The 21,654-nt window shown below is 39.7% G+C and overlaps 1 protein-coding gene across 1 annotated transcript in view; it reads right to left on the bottom strand.

The window, feature by feature from the left end:
- Positions 1 to 486: 486 nt before the first annotated feature.
- Positions 487 to 21,654, bottom strand: part of xkr7b (XK, Kell blood group complex subunit-related family, member 7b) — a 78,381-nt gene continuing 57,213 nt past the window's right edge. Inside the window, exons 3-5 of the mRNA XM_063902613.1 lie at positions 8,782 to 8,981; positions 6,601 to 6,820; positions 487 to 5,875 (exon numbers count right to left, since the gene is read on the bottom strand). Of these exons, the coding sequence (XP_063758683.1) occupies positions 5,068 to 5,875; positions 6,601 to 6,820; positions 8,782 to 8,981 (1,228 nt within the window). The 3' untranslated portion in view covers positions 487 to 5,067. The remainder of the gene's footprint in view (positions 5,876 to 6,600; positions 6,821 to 8,781; positions 8,982 to 21,654) is intronic.

Raw genomic sequence — 21,654 nt, 5'->3', positions numbered from 1 at the left:
CGGGACATTCAGAGGAGGAGGTTGGTGGAGCTCCAGCTTCAGTTTCAGCTCCGTCTCACTCCGGTTTCACACCTGAAACTCCTCGGTACAGTCTAAACATACAGAGAAACCATGCTGGGCCAGAAATGATGTTCTTCTTTGTCTTATTCCTAGCACTAGTTAGGATCAGGGGGAAAAAGTATGTACTTGGTTTGTAAGTAGATGTTGCAAACCCTCACGTTGTAGTACTACAGACTGCTGGACATGGGACTGGTCTGTCGCCCTGCCTGGGTCTTGGTCTTGACTGTGTCTTGGTACACTCTGGTCTTGGTCATGAATTGGTTAAGGTTGTCTTTTGTACAACCCTACCTCACAAAATACTCTTTTCATTGAATTCAAATGGTACATTATTAAAAGCAGAACCGGTAAATGTAGAAAACTTAAACGTACAATTCATGAGACATTTGTGAGTGTCTCCGGCCGTGACAAAAAACGCAAACACAGCGGTGTTTTTCGACGGCTGTTCAGCCATGTTTACTACAGTATTGTTCCCATCTACAGTTATCAGCACAGCTTGCTGATTTTTTAAACTTTTTTTTTATAACAGCGTCATAGATATTTTCACCACTGGTTTATTTTTCTGCTCGTTCACTCAGAGGATGTTTAAGCGGCATTATCAAAAGAACTTAGAGCACATCCTTACATACATACTGTACTTACAATACATACATACAAACCAAAGCACACGTACTCATACACACACATCCTAGTATAGCGCCACTCTGGTATATACAGGTATATAGAATGAGTTAAAAAAAAAATCTATTTTCAGTTTTTACATCTTAATATAAGAGTCATACCAAAGACATGGCCACCGAGTGAGTAAACAATAGATAAATATATATAAAACAAATACAAAAATAAATAAACATAAATACTTGCATCATTTAATAAAAGATGATTTGAGTTTTGAACTCACTTACTTTTTAACATGTTTTTGTTCAAGTTGATATACAGTATAACCAGTGCACCACTTTTAACTTTTATTTTACCTCAACGACAAAGGACTGATTTATTACCCAATCAGAGAAAGAGAAGCTTCGCCCTTGGCCCAAGACTGGGTAGTTCACATATGCATTATCTGTACATTATCATGTTTGACATGATATAATCAGTGTTGACATAGAGGCGTTGTTTTCAGCACCATTTACATTGCAGTGACTGTCACCACTTTACCAACATCCACAAGTTCAGGTAGGACACAACACTGCCAGGATAATACAACTATAATTACCAAGTTATTACCAATATTCATTTTTAAATTGTAATCCTTATTTCTGATATTCCCGTTACCACAAAGCAGAGTCAAAATGAGACAACAGTTTCCCTGCAAAAGGAGACCCACATCTGTGTGAGGAGAGCTTAGATAGACCTTTTTCGTCCTTGCCTTTATCGGGAATAACATCCACAAACGTGTTGAGGGACAGAGCGCTTATACACTTGCTTTTAACACTGCATATGTGTGCATGATGGCCACACTGTATACCCAGTGATTATTTAAAGCATCAGTTGTTCACACTTCCACAAAAGCTATCTGCAATTGGAAACATGAACATTGCAGGCAGGGCAGCAGGTTTTGAAGACAATCTAAAAGAAAACTGATGAATAGCTTCATTTATCTTTTAGCGTAATGATGTTGAATAATTTAAAAAAAGGAAGATATTCTGTCAGCCGGGGATAAGTCACCCCTAGAAGATTCACATTTTAATTCCCTAGGTAGATAAGTATAGGAACAATTATCATGTCTGACCACAATCCTGCTTGCATCACAGCTGCTTGATAAAAAGCAAGTATATAAACTGCTCTTAAACCCTGTTTCCAAAGCATGGTATGGCTTCATTTGACTCAACTTGACTCACTTTTGGAACCAGGCGTTTTGTTTGCTGGATCATCTGTTGTCCGTAGTGACACCGCTTAACACTGCAGTTCAAACAGGAAACTCGTTGAATTTAGATTGAGTGAAAAGAAGGAGGATTGCTATGACGTAACACACTAGTGATGTTCCTTTCAGACCAATCAGTGGTCTTTAATGATGTTACGTCAACTTTTAGTATTACCGTAGTTAATACAAAATGGTGAACCAAAAATAAGTGAGTGGATACAAGTAGAGTCATACCATGTACTGGAAACGCCGCTTAGTGATTTGCTCTTCTCATTGACCTAAAGTACACAAGTTTGAAAATGCTTTGCTTGGGAGTCTTTGACACATCAAAATATACATATGCATCGTCAGCATAAAAGGGATAATCCACCCGCACTGGATACTGAACTGTTTGAGTTTTGAAGACTTTATGACCCCAATAAAGTAAACTACTTCGCCCCAAATCAACAGTTGGTGTGTTCTTGTTATTAACCATTAGGTTGAAGATTTATAAGCGCTGAAGAGTTTTCTCTTTGTGTAGTTGAGTAGATTTTCTCAATTTTTACACTTAAAATGTTGATGATAAGCCTGCACCAAGTTTTCAAAGGGTAAAAGTTCCAAAATGAAAGTTGTAATGCCATTTTTAGTCATTGTACTTTGTAAAAACAACAATCTAAAAATATGTAAAACATGTTCATACTGTAGCAGCTTGTTATGACGTTTTACTGTGCCATAATATTTTGGGATTTGTGCTCGTGTCAGTCAACCCTGAATTGGTGACCCCCTGAACATTGGCATCTTCTAAATGCTTGATGGGATGAGATGTAAACATCTTGGTAATTCAGCTACTTAAATTTTAACAAACAAACAATTTCATGAACTGAAATTCTACACCGTCCAATGCATCTTCACACGTGTTTCGATGAACATGCTTCTTTGAGATAAAACCAGGATCACATGGGGAATGTAATGTTCTTGGGAGAAATGCTTTTGAGTGCATTGCTAAAAATTGCTAACACCTTCTGCTGCCTTTATCTAAAACAATCACAACATTGGTTTAAATGTTTCTGGGATGGACTTAAAGAACTCCCACACCATAACAAATCACAAGTCACCTTAAATGCACAGACTAACGCTAAAGGCTTTTAAAGAAAATAATGTATTTTAGAAGAGAAATCTGATGTGTAATATGAGAGAGGACACACGTTAGCATTGATGCTAGTGTTTTGTGTTTTCCTTTAGTACTGGTGCTGACCATGCTTGACTTTCTCAGCACCTCTATGTAGCAGCTTCAAATTAGTAAAACATTCACGCTGGGAGCCTCTGCTTTTAATCTTCAACCTCTGAAGATAGTTGCCGAAAAGCTCCACTGAATTTGTTCAAGTTGTGGCTCCTCTCTTCAGGGAATCACAACCCCCTAACCCTAACCATTTCAATCACAGTTTAAAAGGAGCAAAGACGGTTTCTCATTTCATTTTTCAGTCGGTTGACAGATAATGTCACTCACTCCAAACCTGCCAATATCGACTTTGAGTCAAAGGCCTGTACATGGTTTCATTTTGTAAACAATGCCACCACTCAAAAAGTGCAAACCATTGTGAACTTTCTATCTGTAACAAGATACAGCAGCTTTAGCTAAGTTGCTCATCATAAAAGCAATCCTGGTTCTTTGCATCTTTGAGCTGTTGTTACCAATTTTCTTTGCACATATTTTGTTACCTGTGTTAACGGCTTACTAAATGAATCCTACAGTTTTTAGGATGCATCCACATTTTAACAAACCGTTTTGAGTCCTCAAGGTTTGTTGACATGATGAAGCTTATTTCATCAGCTTTTGCTCTGTCCAAAAACATAACACTGGAAAATATTTTCATAGCACAATGAGGTTGTTCATGGTACCCTTCATACCTCTACATTGAATATGTTCCAAGAAAAATGGACGACATTTAGACTCTTACGAGTAAATGAAGCTTCTTCATCCAAAAGTCATTCATCACCTAACTACAGCTTATTATAATAGCTTATATCTGACATCTGTATTTATTCTACTATACATCACAGGCCTGTTTGTGGTGAGTTACAGCATGCCATATGATGGGAGCCATTGCAGAAGCCATCCACTTTACATCCAGTCCAGATTTTGTTTCCCAAACAAGTCCCGTCTCAGGTTGTGGGGACAGAGCAGCTGGGATGTAACCAGTAGGACTTTTGCAATGGCTGTTTTTTCACATATGGATGGGTGACCATTGTCATTTGAATTTCAGGCTTTTTTAGAAACCATCTGGACTTGTGAGCCAATATTTAACAGGTTCGCTTTGTGTCATGAGACTGAAGGTACATGTATGAGAGTACATTTCTCTTTAGACACCACCGACAGAATGCTTGAAGGTCCGTTACCAAAGTTTGCGAGAGACATGCAATCGTTTTAAACAGGATGGTACAAAAATGTAAAATGTTATCCCTCTCTCCTTGCTAAATACAAAACAATAATCAATACAAACTCAATAGACTGAAGTGATATTGAATTAGTGATTTGGAGGTACAAATAAATCTAGACGCCTTGGCTAAAACTGGGCTGAACGTGGTTGAAACGTGACATCAAAAGCAATATGTATTGGGTAGTTAGCCCCCAAATTTAGGTCATTGTCTGAGTTGGCATCGAACCAAATGATTGCATGTCCCGTGCAAACCCTCCAAAGTTCCCTGGTAAGTCTCTGTAGAGTGTCTGTGGCCCAAGGCTCATGTTCATGCAGCAAACTGTTTCTCAGATATATCAAACTCCACAACTTCCTTGCTCTCAAGTCCTTTCACTCCTTGTTTTGACCATGCAGGATGAAACTAAATCTAACACTCCTTGGTCCCAGGATGAGAGATTACATTTCTCACCAAAGATTATCCCAGTTCAGTGTTACTCCATTTACTTCCCAAGACTCATTCATGCTACGTACTCCTGGACTGCGCCCTAAAGGGGAGAGCTTTGGTCCCAGATTGCGCCTCACATTTTACAATCAAGTTTTGACAACCTCTTTTTTTAAAGAAGAGTTGCCTGACACTGTGTGTCTTCTTTAACATGCTGCTCCTGGCATAGGTTGTCCTGGGATGAGAACTGATCTCTCGGCTGAGCCTTGGTCCCAGACTTCACTTCTAAGTTTAAAGCCCCTGTTGGCTTAGACAGTTGTCTCATATTCTAACACCTCTTTGCTGCCCATCATGCTACACCTGTACTGTATCCTGGGGCTGACGGCTGACGTGGTCTCCAGAATCAGAATGGTCTTGCGGAGGCGTCGATCAATAAAGTGTGCATCCCAGGCTGGGTATCGCTTCCTCGGTAGGTCAATCCGGATCACAGGGCCTTCCTGTGCGCGGGATGATGAGGAGGTCCTGTGAAGGAGTGCAGGAGAGGATGAAGGGGAGGGACGTACCTGGAAGACAGGAAGGCAACTGTCCCTGTCTCGGTCCTTGTCTCGCTCCCCTGGAACTGGCTCCCCCGTGTCTTTAGTCCTGGGGAGGGTCCTCGGAGGGCTGGTAATAACCATGTCGGTTTGTGATCCTTGGGATGGGGTGATGCAAGAATCAATCACTCCCGCTACACTTCCAGCACCCACCACACCCTCGTCCACACACCCTCCCCACTGTGATCCCAGAACTGGCCCATCAGGGTGCAGCCAGCAGTAGTACACCAACATGAAGAAGGTTCCTAGGGCGAAGCTGCAGGCCACCAGGCACACCACCACCAGGGCGTAGGAGTCAGAGGTGTGCTGGCCGCGGTAGGTGTACCAGGCAGCGGTCAGTGCCACATTTTCTGCCAGCGTCACCGTATAGTAGACGGTCATACGGAAACGGCTCGGGCCCTCTTTGACATTAAACCAGCAGAAGATGTAGATGATGCCCACCACCATGTTGTAGATGATCTCCTCCCACTTGGACATGCAAAAGTCGGTCTCACCTTGGATGATCCAGAAGGTCATGACACACCTGAAAGACAAAAACTGTATTCAGCTAATAACTTTGTGGGTACATTAGTTTCACAAAGCCACGCCATTCCTCATCTCTGTGTCAGAAATAGAGAAAATTCTTCATCCAAACAATATTATTTGGGCATTTCTTTGTGTTATTGCTATGTTTTTTACATAAAATAAACAAAGTAAACCAAATATAAAATTGTTTTTCAATGTGAAGCATAAATATTTTCTTCCCATTTTTAAAACATCTATAAATAAACACACAGAATGGGGATGACATTTAAATTTAAATAACTAAGTGTTTCTCTTTGGAGGAAACCGGCAAAGGGTAGAATAAGATAGAGTTAAGCTACTGTTGTGATTTTATAGAGATAATAAGCAATAATGAGCTTCAGTTAAAATCAGAATATTAACACTGTTTACTATTGGCTTAAGAAGCTGTTTTCCTCCATACTGTATTTATTTCAGCATTTTATTAATACATTGCTCTAAAGGCCTCTAATTTAGAAACCGACTGCTTGAATAATTAATGAATACATTCTGCTGGGGAACCTGCAGTTAAGATACAAGATATTTGTTAATATTCATGTCAATTCAGAAAATCAGACACTTGTACTGCATACTGAACACTCTGATATCTGTTAAAAAACGTAATATAAATCTAAAAATGTTTGAGTGTAAATTCTAAACTTGTCATTGTGGAACCAGACTCTTTGCTTGAGGTCACTTATGTCGCACCAGTGGCTGACGATGAATATGCCAAAGTAGAGCTGGAAGACGGAGGCGAAGAGGGCAAAGGCCACAGTCCTCGCCCCGATGGTGAAGAAATGCCACAGCATCTGGGTGATCACGGCCTTGTAAGACATTGGCAGCTTGTCGTCGCGGGAGTCTCGGAGAACCTTCTGGTAGGAGGCGATCATCCAGGCCAGAGAGACCAGGGAGGCCGAGGCTGAGAGACCTGCAGAAGAGAGAGATAGAGAAAACAATAATGAGGCACGGAAGGGAGAGACACAAATGGAAATACATTTGCGTGATGAAGGGGGAAAATGAAAGAAAGAAAGGGGGATAATTGGCAAAATCAAATTCATTTGATTCAACCATTGACATGGATCACCAAAAATAAATACTTGATATCATAATTGTGCAAGAGTGTCTCCAACACTTGATTGATGGGCTGTCAACTCAACACAGTGATATTGTTGTACTTGTTGACCAATCAGTAACAAGAAAAAAGAAGTACACAACTACAATTTTTAACTTAGAGGATGCAAGTGAGTCCTTGGAAAAAAAGGAAAATAACTCATGGTCAGTTTACATGCTTTACGTGTTCGTTCAGAATGACCGAAAGCAGTCTCTACTGAAGTCAAACGATGATCAGCACATGTAACTGCTGAGCCGCCCAGAGCGCAGTTTAATGCATTAAACATTCATGGTCGTTAATCATGCAGTTTTGTCTCAAATTGACCATGAATCACACGAGAAGGCATTAAAATTTGAGCAGAGTAAGAGCTGCACCGACTTTCATTTTAATGTAATTTTCATGACCCTGTTGAATATCGCTCACATGTTGAAACTCTGAAGATGACTCAGATTTACAGTTTTTGGGTCCAAATGGTGTCTGTTCAAGGGAAAAAGGTGTTTCTGCAGCTATGTACTTTCCTTTTATTCATAAAAAAGTTTTTTCTTTCCATAATTCTTTTTTTTTCAATGTTCTTTCAAATGGATGAAGTGTATTTTCTGTTGTAAGAAACCTTCAACTGCACCTTATGCTCTTTGAGAAACATATTAGTATATAAAAAGGCATTGATCCAAAGTTAAGTGGTCGGTTAAAATTGGGTTCATTTAACAGTAGATTGCACTTAATTATCGTGTTATTGGTCACATCTTTTTAAATTGTGTTTTAAGGATTATGATGCAGGACATTTAGATAAGATATTTTTCTACCAACGTCCTTCAGGAACCATTTCTACTTTCATAGAACCACAATTCTCGAACACGTTGCAAGCACACAGAAAAATAATCCCCTCCTGCTGATTCTAACATTGATAAACCCAACCTAAGTGTACAAGTCAGACAAATGACATGACATGTTTCCTGTAGTGCAGCTTAAGTGAACATATTACAGCAGCTACAGAATAGAATAACCCAAAAAGCAAGGGGGATTATGGGTAGAAAAGCTTTTTTTGCATGGAAAGCCCAACATCTCGCAGAAACTGGAACCAGCGAATGTTAAGGATTTGTATTGAACAGATTACACATGATTAATTGGCAGGACAGATAGTTTATTAATTTCTGGATGATGAATTAATCAATGAGCCAATCAGTACGGAGAAGATGTAATGTGTGTAGGGCAGTCTGTAATGTTTTATGGACGTGCCTATATTTAGAAACATCATGTCTATTAACAGATGGTAGGTAAACCATCAGGCTGGTCGAGTAACGGATAACATAAAACTGGACTATGTTATCGGGATGACAAACTGTATTTCCCTCACGCCTCTATTAGACTCCTTTGTTTGCCTCTGTAACATAGTGACATCACTTTGTCACACTCGCACTTCTATTGGCTAGCGCTCCAACACATGGTAGGCTCAGGGGCGGGACATCTCTTAGCAGTTGACCAATCACAACAGAGTCGGCCAGCTAACCAATCAGAGCACACTTGACTCGAACACTTGAAAAATAAAGAGTTTTTTGAACATTAAAGGCTCAAATATTAACCTGAAATGAGCATAATAGGGCCCCTTCAAGTTAAAAAAAACATCTTGACATTGATTTTCTCTTCAGAAATAGTAAAGAATAATAATTCCGTCTAGTTACAAACCTTGGATCCTTTATTTATAATTTTACATCTTATTTTATAATTTTATGTGTGCAAAAAGCAACTGATGTGTCACACAGGAAGTGTGTGTCGCTCACCTTGCAGAGGGTGCACGATGTTCCCGTGGATCATGATGCTCAACTGCAGGACGAGCTGCGGGGCCGACTTCAGGAAGGCCTCCAGGAGACGCAGCATGGTGATGTCAGCGCTCTCGAACATCAGCCGCCAGTGGAAGTGGCGGAGCGGCCCGTTCCTGTGCCAGCGGCTCTGTGCGCCCAGATAGAGGGCGTGGATGTACCTGAGGGCGAGAGGAAGTTACGTTTTATAATGATGCTTGTTGCTCTTTCTTTCTTTGATTATTCCAGCAACCCCGCTTTTATCAGCATGTCCTTTTGCCACAACGTTATATCCAAGGCAAAAGTCGATCATACACATTGATCATTGTTTTTATTTTAAGTTCCTGGAGCTGTGCATCAATTAGACCAATCAGTTCATCGTCGTCCACAAAAACCACCAACAAAAATGACTTTGGCTGTAAAATAAAAACAGAAAAATCCTAAATCATGTTTAAATAAAAAGAGAAATGTGTGTGTGTTCGTGTGACGATCACTGTATAAAGCTATCAATATACTGTAGTGTGTGTATTCAAGTAGCGAATAGGGAAATTAAACCATTTTAGAGGAAAAAGGACAGTGGAAGGGAACTAAAACCCAGGTAAAATCAGACAAGGCTTTCAGATAAAAGTATATTTCAAGCCGGGACTTAACGGAGATCCCTGACAACAACCTGTTTCCTCAGGCAGACTGTTCCAGAGCCTCGGGGCCCTGACTGGAAGCGTTCTGTTATCTTTAGTTTTTTTTTAGCTGGTCCCTAACCACAAGACACAATGAGGAACCTCAGCTGGAGGATCTTTTTGCTTTTATTTAACACCTTATATAACCAATAATCTCCAGATAACTTTGTATATTCAAAGGAATTGGTAGAAATATCGGAGATAAGCAAGGCAAACTAAACTGAAACTGTACTTTAGTTGATATGACCCTTTAAAAGAATACAACATTTCCAACACAAAATCATTTTCTTGGAAGTTCAACTTTTTTCTCATTTAGGAGATTTACGTTTTCCTCAGATTTCCCAGTAACGTTACGTGTGCACTTCCATAACACAGAATGCAAGGCTTTTTTCTTTAAGAAATGCTCTGCTTTAGTTGCATAAAGAGCAGCAAACTTCATTTAAACACAAACAGGTGCAAGGGTATAACAGTAAAACAGTATAAATGACATGCTCCTGGAGGAAATGTGAATCCTCAGCACACTTCTCCTGGGAGATAAAAAACACTCCTGAATGTTGTGTGTTTCTCCAGGGAGACACCTCTACCCTCACCTGTCACTGTTCAGCTCTGATGTGCTTTTGTTTTCTTGTTTCTCTGTGTCAGTGACGCTATTGGTTGCCGGTCTGCAGCGGGTCAGCAGGCGCATGCTGGAGAATAATGTTTTGGAGAGTAGTGTGGATGTGAGGAGAGGAGGGCAAGAAGATCTGGGATGAAACAGTTTTTTTATGGGGGTTTTTATTTTCCTCCTGCTGGTGCAACATGAGGTCTGTATTGAGGAGACACTGCTGTCAGTCAGAAATAAGAGGGGATTGAAAAGCGAAAACAGAAGATCACTTTTGGGACTTTAGGTTTGTGTTATGACAAGCCAGGTCAGTGAAAAAAACAAGCGAACACTTTTTGTTTTGTGGAGTTTGTGGGTTGTGGATTTTGCAATAAATCATTCATACATATTTTGCAGCAAAACACAGCAAGTAAGTGAATAAGTTTTAAATAAAACTATTTTTTAATTACCTCTTTTTATATTATGATTACGACTAATTGATTTATTCTTACAATTAATATTTTTATAAAAAAATTGAAGTTGTTTTTGTTGTTTTGTAATTAAAATAAACGTATTAAAACTTATTTTCCTGGTAGGAAATATTTCAGTTGAACAACCTGGTGGTAAATATTGCTTATAACCAAAGACCCCACATAGACATTGCATGATTTAACAGGGACATGTCTTAGAGGGAAAGATAGATGCAAAAAAGGCTGGCTGAAGGGATGAATGTATAGGAAGGAGTGATGCATCATGGGAGAGAAAGGATGGCAGACAGTAGTTGTGCAGCAGACGAGTTGTGGAGGAGAAATGGAGCTCACTGGAGGAAAACCGAGACGGCACTCACTTCCTGCACTTCTGCATCCCCAAGCAGATTTTAAATAGAGAAGTAAAAATAACCCCCTGCCCACACACACACACACACACACACGTCAGCATATATGATGCTGTTCGAGCCTGCAAAATACAGACAAGAACAGATACACATGTGTATGCAGACAACATTCCTGCACACCTACACACCTACACACACCTACACACACACACACACACACACACACACACACACACACACACACACACACACACACACACACACACACACACACACACACACACACACACACACACACACACACACACACACACACACACACACACACAGAGGCAGCCTGGAAATCTGTAGCTCTGCAAATTATTTGCTGTCCAGGCACTGCAGGCCTTCATCCATTCAATCCTTATGTCTCTCCGTCTTCACTTTTGTATCTCTCCATTTGTCTGCCTCTCTTCTTTTCCTTCACTCTTTCATCTCTGATCTCTTTATTCATCCCCTATTTCTGTTTGTCTTTTCATGTTCTGCTGTTTTGTTAGAGTTAGTGTCGCTGTGTTAGTGGGTCAGTGGGTCCAGACTGAAATAGCTCAATACCTTTTTCGATAGATCGCCATGAGGTTTGGTGCAGACACTCATGTTCTCTTTGAAATATTCAAAACTGATTTTTGGTCTTTATTTGAAAAGCACTTTTCCTACACAAGTTGTGAATAAAAGCTGCTTCACCCATTTTAGTTTGGGGGACTTTTGGATTTTTTCATAAGCCAGCTGAAGAAGACCTGAGGGCTCCACAGAGAATCAGTGATATACTGTATGAAGGTGTAAAAACCATTAAGAGGTTTAGAAACAATACCAACTATGACATTACCACAGTTAAGTTATAGATAGAAATTTTATTCATTTTTGAAATTGATCTTTTATTGTAAAATGAAGCATCTGTCCCCAAAACCAAATGTCCACCGGAAAAAAGAGAGTGATCTGATTGTGATTAGCCTGCTGACGTTTCAGCTAACAATTAGTGCAGAATCTGGTCACCATTGTTTTGAAATATCTCTTTTTTGATTCTCTTTTGTCATCTTTAAAACGTGATGCTGCTAATGTCAAGAGCATGATTGATCTTCTTTATTTTTTCTTAAACAATCTGCTCCTTTGCCTTTCCATCTGTATTTGTTGACACATTTCCTTTTTCTTTTTCTGACTCTCAGATTGTTCTTCATCCTTAACTTTCAGTGTTATAAATGTTCTTTCTCAATTAGTTTCTTCGTTTTCTGCCTCCTTTCCTTTTCTTGTTATTTCTCATTTTGTTTCTCAATCCAATTTCATGCAGCTATTGTCTCTCTCTCTCTCTCTCTCTCTCTCTCTCTCTCTCTCTTCGTCCAATTTATTTTTTTCTTCCCTAAGGCGTTTTTCTTCCTCCAGCTCCTAATCTACAAAATCTATATAAATACCTCTTTTCTATTCTTCTCCCTACCTCTGTTACTCCTCTTTTCTCCTCCTCATGTTTTCCTACTTTATCCTCCTTCCTCCTACTGTTTCTCCTCTCCTTTCCTCTCATCTTTTGCTCTTCCTCTTCTCTGCTCTCGACCAAAACTCTACTATCTACAAGGCCACAGTCGGACCGCAGAGACCCTGAACTGTGAGGAAAGAGCTTGTGTGTGTGTGTGTGTGTGTGTGTGTGTGTGTGTGTGTGTAAAGAGTCTTTGAAAAACTGCTGCCAAGTGTGATGGTGAGCCAAGAATGAACCCAAGGAGAGCGGCTCACACACAGAAGAAATTGAACTGTTATACACACTTCATTTAAATCTACTAAAGTGAATTTCACAGGTCAGCAGTTGAAACAGCGATCTGCAGCTAAGAGGAGACGGAGGCTGAGATTTGTAATTTAAATGAAATCACCAGAAGCTTTAACATCAGTAGAGGCTAATTAGAAAGCAGTGGCAATACGGTGCCCAAAAATGAACTTATTTACAGTGTTATTCCAGATAAGCAGTGCTGAACTGAGTATTTGGTGTACTGTCTAAAATTTGAGACGAGTATTTTGAGGGATATATTTTGACTGTTAAGTTAAGGGTCAGAGTACTTTCACGTGATGTAACAATTAAAGATGCAAAGTCTGTCTTTTTGCTCCACACATCAGATGGTTGAGATGATGCAGTTTATGGAGAGCGTTTGAAACAGTTTGAGGTTTGAATTGTTGTTTGTCTTGTCGAAAGGGATAGAAAACTTTGATCTAAGTTCTGCTGAGAAGACAAGGACGAGGGGAAACAAGACAATTGGCTTTTTGAAGTGGAGGTTTGAAGATTTGAGCAAACAATGCAGAGGCTGGTGAATGAAACATTGTGAGTGGCAGTGGTAGTAGAAGTTTTATCTGTAGCAGTGGTTATACTTCACTGTTTTCTACAGCGCTTGTTCGAATGTCTAAAAGTACCCAGCTTTTACCTTGTAAGGACCTTTGGTGGCTTTCTGTAATATGACAAGGAGGTAACTGTAAAGAGGAAAACTCACACGTTAAAGTAAATTTAAACAAAGCTATTACTCAAAGTTCACAAAAGAAAAATACTTTGGCTTAGGGTACGCACTATTAGAATCGATTAAGGGAACATCTGCTGTAGAAACTATGGACCACGCAGCAAATCTGCAGGTCTGAAAGGTAAAACCAAAGCAGAAGTGCCTACAACTTGCATTCTTCCAAATGGCCAGCAGGGGGTGAGTGCAGTGATACTCAGATTGTATAGAAGTCTATGAGAAAAATTATTCGACTTTTACTTGATTTAATACATCAGTAATCATCTTCCTAAGAGGTTTATGGTCTCAATTGTTGGCTTTAAGTCTTTGTAAATACAACATCATGTTTTATTTGTAAATAATGGTCCAATTTAGAGCAAAGTAGGTGAAATGGTTGGAATGCTTTAGGCGTGGCTCCCTTGCAAATTCATAGGTTGCTACTACATGACTGTTACAGTATTAACCATATTTGTTGTTGCTTTTAACACACTCTCTACGACCTGCATATTAATGATTGCATCAGGGCTATATTACTTCATTTTACTGCTGAAGCCTCAATTCCCAGGCCATCATTTTCTTAGTCATCACCGCTCAGTGACTGGAATTGATCAGCAGAAACAGCGAGAGGCAGGAAACAGATATTAGAGTCAGGAGAAATGAATGATTTGCTTACCCCGGGGAACGAATGAGACTTATAATAACTAACATGATAATGGAGGTGAATAGTTGACACCAGTAGGCTGTTATAATGTGGAATCACTCAATTATTTCCTAATGATTCATCTTTTATCTACTCTTTACCAGACTAATGACATCTTCGTATGGTTTCTGATGTTATAACTCTCCATTTTAACATCAGTGACACCGTCGAAAGTCAGACTATTACTGTAAATCCTCCAACGACGGGGGGGGAAAGGAGAACAGGGGGAGGAAATAGAAGGAGAGAGAAAGAGACGTGCGCCTGCAGTTGATCACAGACCCGCCCCCTCGTCAGTCTCTATGGCGATAAATTGGTACCGGCAGCAGGCTTTTAACGAGCCGCTGATCTATCAGCTTGACTCACACACTCCACAGCAAATTTCTATATATCCTGCAAATCTTTTAGCAGTTAACGGAAGGAAGGGGGAGAGAGAGAGAGAGAGAGAGAGAGAGAGAGAGAGAGAGAGAGAGAGAGAGAGAGAGAGAGAGAGAGAGAGAGAGATTTTTAACCTTCATCACTTGTCTGAAGAGACTCTCAACCTACCCATTATCACGCAGGCAATCAGTGGCATTTATTTTCCCTCTATGTGTGTGTGTGTGTGTGCACATATACATACACACACCATCATCAAATGTCTCTTATGAAACACACAGTGTTGGCTCTTACTCCTGATTGGCTGAGGCACATTGGAAGATGTTGTGCAATAACAAAAAATAAATAGATGCTGCAGTGCTGAATGTGGACTTTCCTTCCTTCAGACCGGCAGCTCGCTCTGGGTTCTTATTGTGTGGTGCTACGATCACTCTGATGCACTAAAGCTGCAGCTGAAGTTATAGAATTCAGTTTCTTTACTGCCGATATCGTTATTTTATTCAACAATTCCATGCATATGCTTTGGTCAAAATCGTTTGAGCTATACTTGGTCAAAACCACTTTTAGAGAAACTTTTTGGTGCTATGATGGTGCCCCCTATTTTGCATAGATTGTTCAGTATATCTGTAGTAAGACCTTTGTATAAAGCAATAACATCAGTGTTGTATCAGAGCAAAACAGACAGCTATCAACAAAAGAGCAACAGACTATGATCAGCAACCCATATTAGCTGTCCTGCTAAAGTCACGTTAACGTACCAGCCAAACATTAACTGGGGACAATTGCACTGCACGCTAAAGAGGTGCTTAGCTGCAGCACATATTGCACAGTATGTGAACTAACCTGCACTGTGATGTCAGTTTTTACTGTTCATCATAAGTGGTGGCTATACATTCTTGTAGTAAAATCCCTATACATGTAGTAGCAATATATGCTGAGATGTTATCATGGATCAACAGAGCCAATGACCTCCAGAGACATATTGCACGTGTAAACAAAAGCAAACATAAGCAATAAAAACAATTTATATTCATTTAAGTTCCACTGTCTCCCCTATGTGTCTCCTGTGTACAGAGCATATCAAGTATAGCAAAAATAATTTCATTCAGACAAATTAGGCAAATCCACAAAGTCCTAATTAGTGGGCCGAGGGCGTGCATTTAGTCTCACTTAATGGTTGGTTTGTTTCTACCTGCAAAGTGTTTTTAAAAAGCAGCTTTAAAGTGGGTAAATATTTTAAAATTGCAGTGGTGAAATGAAGCCACAGAGGCAAACGTTAATGTGTCAGCAACATGGCAGAGCACGAGCGGTTCCCCCCGGCGGAGATGAAAAGCCCCCTGCAGTGGGTGGATGGAGGTTAGAACAGTCAACCTCCTGCTAGTCTGTGAATAATGCAGCTGTCAAAAAGCTTAAAATTAAACACATTGAATACACACAGGACAGCCCCGGGCTCTGCTCCACTGTGCAGCACACACACACACACACACACACACACACACACACACACACACACACACACACACACACACACACACACACACACACACACACACACACACACACACACACACACACAAGCATAAATCTGTGTACACTACATACACACATGGAAAAAGCTCAATGTTTACAATCAGGCAGACACACACAGCCAACTATAATCCCTTAAATGCACATTAACACACATTTGCATTTACTAATATAAACACACACACACGCATGCATACAGAACTTGGAGCACTGTCATAATATTTAACAAGTTGAATAAATAATATATTGGCTATTTGGTTCCACCAAAGTGCATTTGGGGTTTTAACACAAAAAAATATATACTTCATAATTTTTCGATCAGGATCTTAAGGGGTCATACACAACTTCATTTGAATGCCTTAATGTTTCATTTTGCAATGTTCCTACGCAACAACTGTGACTTTTATGTAGGGCTAGCTTCGACTAAAGACACCTTTATGCTGTGGTGCGATCCGCCGTGGTGCTGCAAACTGTGTACGGGTAAACGCAGCACTACACAAATAACTTTTAGATGCTTTCTTTCACTTTTCATTAAAGAAAATGTATTGGGTACTTGAGCAGTCTGTAATGATTACAGCACATGATAACATTAGAAATTAGCTAGCTAGATAATAGCGACACTCGCCAATTTCCAATCCCAGTGAACGACATGGCAGTAACGGTAATGGACTGTATTTATGCAGCACATGAGCAGTCTTTATGACTCCTCAAAGCACATTTACATATGCAAGTCAGCATTCACCGATTCATACAAAGGCAGGGGTTGCAATGCAAGGTGCCAACTACAAGGAAACTCATTTTTTATACAGGCAAACACATTCACACACTGTCCATCAGGAGACACATCGATATGTTGAATGAAACCCACAACGACTACCACACTAGCTCACAGCTCTGAGTGTAATATAAACCAAGCATCTGAATTAAGACACAGGATTAGCTATAAAACTTATTCCACGTTATTGACTTATTGAATAATTGATTGAAATCATTAAGACTAAGAAAAGATCATGTACTAAAAGCACACATTAAAACTTGTTTCCCAGAAATGTGCCAAAAACTGTTTGTTGAAATAAGTAAATCAACAAAAAAAAAGCATTTTTACAAATCAATTACTAATCAATTAAACAAATCCTGGTGAACAAAGGCAAAAGTTATCGTGGATGGAGACGGGATTTCCCTTTGAGTTTGAAGTCTGAATTTGGAAATGTAGAGGCGGATAACACACTGTATGCAACATTGGAGAACACATTAAACTCCTGACAGGCCATGACAGGTCTTGTTAGGTCCCAGCTACATTTTCCATGGATGTACAAACCTGCAGACATTAAACTGACAAAGAGCCACACAGGACCTGATATCCAGTTCATAGTGTCCTCTGGTTTTCGGGGATTTAGCCGATAGATCTGTACTGAGCGCTGTGAGGTTGAGCCAGTGAGTGAGTGTTTGTATGGAAGCCCACACAGAGCAGAAATAATGTCTCCTCTCTGTCTGTGTGGAGCTCAGCTGTCAACACCGACCTACTTAGCCTGCCACACTGAGAAACCCGGCACAGAGAGAGAGGACGTGAGATTATGGGAGAGTGTGAGGGGAGGAGAGGGGGAGAAAAACTGGAAAAGAAACAGAGAGAGGAGAAGGTTATAAGACAGAATGGACAGAAAAAAGGGGGGTTAAAAGATAGAAAAATGAACAAGGAGACTGAGAAGGTGAAAAAGTGAAAGACTGATACAGAGACAGGAGGCTAGGACATGATGAGTGTGTGCATTTGTGTGTGTGTGTGAACGACGAAGGTGAATGAGCATCGATCGTTGCTGCCAAAGCTGCCGAGCTGCTGATCAGATAAGATCCCGTTGAGCGCTGAAGTGTTTAATTGGGAATTGTGTGTGTGTGAAGCGGGCGATGTTATCACTTAACTCAAGGGCTCAAGTTTGATCTTTTATCTCCCTTTCTCTCCCTCCCTCTCTTTCTCTCACACGTCATTCAGGAGATGAACAAAATTCACACCTTTCGTTGTGCTGTGTGACGACTTCAAGGAGAAAACGAGGAGGGGGAGGAAACAGTAAAAGAGCAAGGAGAGGGAGGTATAGATATATTATAGTGAAACGTAATGGAAAGAGGTTTATGACGAGGGGAGAAATAAGAGTTTGGAAAGGAGTAGAAGAAGAAATGAAAAGGAGAGCAGAAGAGGGAAGGTGACGTAAAGCGAGACATTATAACAGAGAAAAGATAAGGAGAAACAGAAAAAATAAAGACAGGAAAGACAAGAGTTGTACGAATTGGAATAAACAGTAAAAATGCAAAGAAAATAAAGAAAAAATGAATAAAAGAGTAAAGGAGAAGAATGAAGGAAATTAGAAGGAAGAAGGATAAAAAGTAAATGCAAAACTAAAAGGTGAGAAAAAACGAGGGGAAAGGGAAAGGAAAATAGAAGGAACAAAAGGTAAACACAGACAATAACAAAATGATCAAAAGGTAGAAATATCAAGGAAAAGGAAGTAGAAGGTAAAAGGACAAACGACGTAAGAAAGGAGGAGGAAACATAATAAAAATAAATGAAAATTATACAAAAGGTAGAAGAAATACCTAGGCCTAGGAGGAGTGGAGGAACGGAAGAGGAGAGAAAAGGTGGCGAGGAGCAAAGAGCCATGTAAAAAAAGAGGTGATAAAGAGAGGGGAAGAAGAATAGAAAGGAGAGGAGAGGTAAGGGGGAGAGGGGGATGCGAGGAGATTTATTGGGTGAAGTTGAGGTAATGAAGGGAGAGAAGAAAAGGTAATGGAGGGAGAGAGAAAAGGGGAATGGAGGAGGAGGTGATCGGTGGGCTGCTGCCTGCACTGATCAATCACTGTTTATGGAACGATCAGAGGAAGAGAAAGGAGGATGGATGGAGAGGGAAGGATATTTATTTCTGAGAGAGAAATGGACGATAATGGGACAGAGAAAGGGAGATTGATGCCGAGTCAAATTCAAATTTTTTCTGTCGTTCCTTCTTTGCTTATTTTTGTTTGTCAGAACGTCTTTCACTCTCTATCTTCCTCTCAATCATCATCATTTATATCCCTTGCTCTGTTTTCTATGGCTATTTAAATAGGTCTGCTGTCGTGCTTAATGATGGCTGTTTTCCCCAATTGGAAAACAGCAGTGACAGCTCTGTAGAAGGGATGAAAAATGGGGGTGTTGTCTTTCATATAAAATATGGCAATCATTGTGGTTTAGGTAAACGCAGCTCTCCAGGATGTTGCATACCAATAAGAATTATAAATTCAAAGACATTCAAGCAATTAAGCAAATGTCGAATTAAAGGGGCACTATGGCACTTCCATTACTTTGGGGCAACAGCGAGGAAAGAAAAAACTGGTTAAAATTGATGAAGCAGACACTGAGATTTCTGAGATAGACATGGTGCTCACACTTGCCACTGATTGGTTAAAGAAAGATGTACTTTTATTAATCCCCGTGGGGAAAATTGTGTTCTGCATTTGACCCGTCGTAGTGTAAGGAGCAGTTGGCTGCCATATGTGCCTTTCTCAGGGACACCAGTCTTTTGGGGACTTGACCGGTGACCTTCCAGTTCGCAGGCCAAGCCCCTAACCACTTTGCCACCACCGCCCTTACAGATAAATAACCCAAAATAACAGAAACAAACATTCCCCCCGACATTCTTTCCATTCCTTCATTTCCTATACTTTTTATCTTATCTTCATCCACTTCCATCCTTCCTTCCTTTCCTTCTAAACCCTTTATCCTTTCTACCCTTAGTGTACTTCCTTCCTATCTTTACCTTGCTTCCTTTCTCCCTGTCCCCTGTTCCCTTCCTTTTCTATATTCACTTCCTATCCTCCTATCCTATTCTTCTCTCCTCTCCTCTATTTCCTCTTCTCCTTCCGACTTTTATTTCCCTCTTTCATTGCTTTCCTTTCCTCTCCTCGCCTCGTCTCCAAATATTTTGAAGGTCCTTACCTTCAGAACATTTCATCACAGTGAGAATTTGAGTTCTTGCTTGGCCTCCTGCAGTTACGGGTCAGCCCAAAACATTTAAACAGTCATTCCCAGTTTTCGGCAGATTAAATAAGTGCTCCCTTTCCTCTCATCCTCAGCAGTTCCTCTGCAGCTCAATGAGGTTTATTAAAAACAATCCTTTAGCTTTTTAATCACACTCATCTAAAAGCTGCTTGTACAAACTGTCTTACATGAAAAGAGCAGGAAGGAAGGGAATTTAATTACACTAATCTCACAAGAACCTAAAATAATTAAGAAGATACAACATTAAATGTAGAGGTAGGGAATAAAAAAAAGCATGAACAAACAATGACTTCACATATTAAAGTAAGTCTTAAGAAAATATTCAAACAATGATACTCCCAACAAAAGCATTCATTCTTCCACTGTTGTTTATGGATATATAATCCTTATTTTTCTTGACTTTATCCCAATTTCTCTGTGGCCATCTTCCCCCAAACAAACAAACAAACAAAAACACACACACTCTGATAATCACTTATCTTCTATAAAGAGCTTTATTGACCTTAAAACTCCTTTACAGACTGAGCGACCTGTGATGCGTGGTAATGAGATTTTTCTGATGGCATACAATGTTTTAATGATCTTTGATATGAATTTTACCGAACAGTGAAGGCTGGTCTTGTCAGTCTTAAGAAGTAAAAGACTGAAAGCTGCTTTTTATTCCATAAAAAAAACACCAAGGTCATGATTTCTCATCAGGATTTTGAAGAAAGTTCTGGCAGATAGAACGATTAAAAGGCTTTTCAGGTTGTTGGTACTACATTTCTGTTACAGTTCGAGAGATACATTGTCCAATTGAATTGCTCAGTCAGTCAGTACTGCAGATATTGGCGATTGTATTTTTTGCTGCAAAAGCGCAGGATATAATTTTAAGCAGCAAGTAATAAATACTGACGGTTTTGGCTTATTGCTCCATTTTTAGTCAGATTACTACAATAGAAACAAGGTAAATGAGACAAGCTATATTTAAACAAATCATCACCAAATTGGACGTCAAACTTGTCTCAACATTTTTAAATAAAATAAAACGTGTTGATTTTAACGAATAATGAACATATAATATATTTCATATTTTCTCTAGACTCCATGTCCATTGCTTCCTTCTGAAAATGTTCATTTTCTGAACAAAACTATACGCTAAATAGTTTAATGGTTATACATTCTGAAAAACCGTGACAACGTAACATAGAAAGAGTAAATGTATTTCTGGACCACAAAATCCAATGGAAAAATGAATATACACTAAGCACATGCTATGTTCTTTCTGTTTACCTGAATGCAACATCTAGAAAAGGTCTGTTGTCAAAGAATGGTGCAGTGATGAAGTATTTTTGGTATACGAAACAGATAATGGTAAAATGCTCACTAATTTCTATGTCTTACGACTCATTACTGCATAAATGTGTTGACATATTTACGATGTGACACAGTTTGTTTCCAATATTGTTTTATTTATATTTTTTAGTCCATAGCTCGGGCTGCAGGATTGTAAACAATATATTATTAGATGATAAATTCACACAATTAAAGTCATTTCATTCACTACAACTTCAGTCTTTCACTCATACTGAACAATTCAACTCCAAACAAACCACAACTACAAGCTGCTACAGACAGCGCCATTTCCAGAATAAACAACCTAGGA

The sequence above is a fragment of the Eleginops maclovinus genome, chromosome 1, assembly GCF_036324505.1.
Source record: "Eleginops maclovinus isolate JMC-PN-2008 ecotype Puerto Natales chromosome 1, JC_Emac_rtc_rv5, whole genome shotgun sequence".
Taxonomy (NCBI): Eukaryota; Metazoa; Chordata; class Actinopteri; order Perciformes; family Eleginopidae; genus Eleginops; species Eleginops maclovinus.
This window is presented reverse-complemented; position numbering and strand designations above follow the sequence as displayed.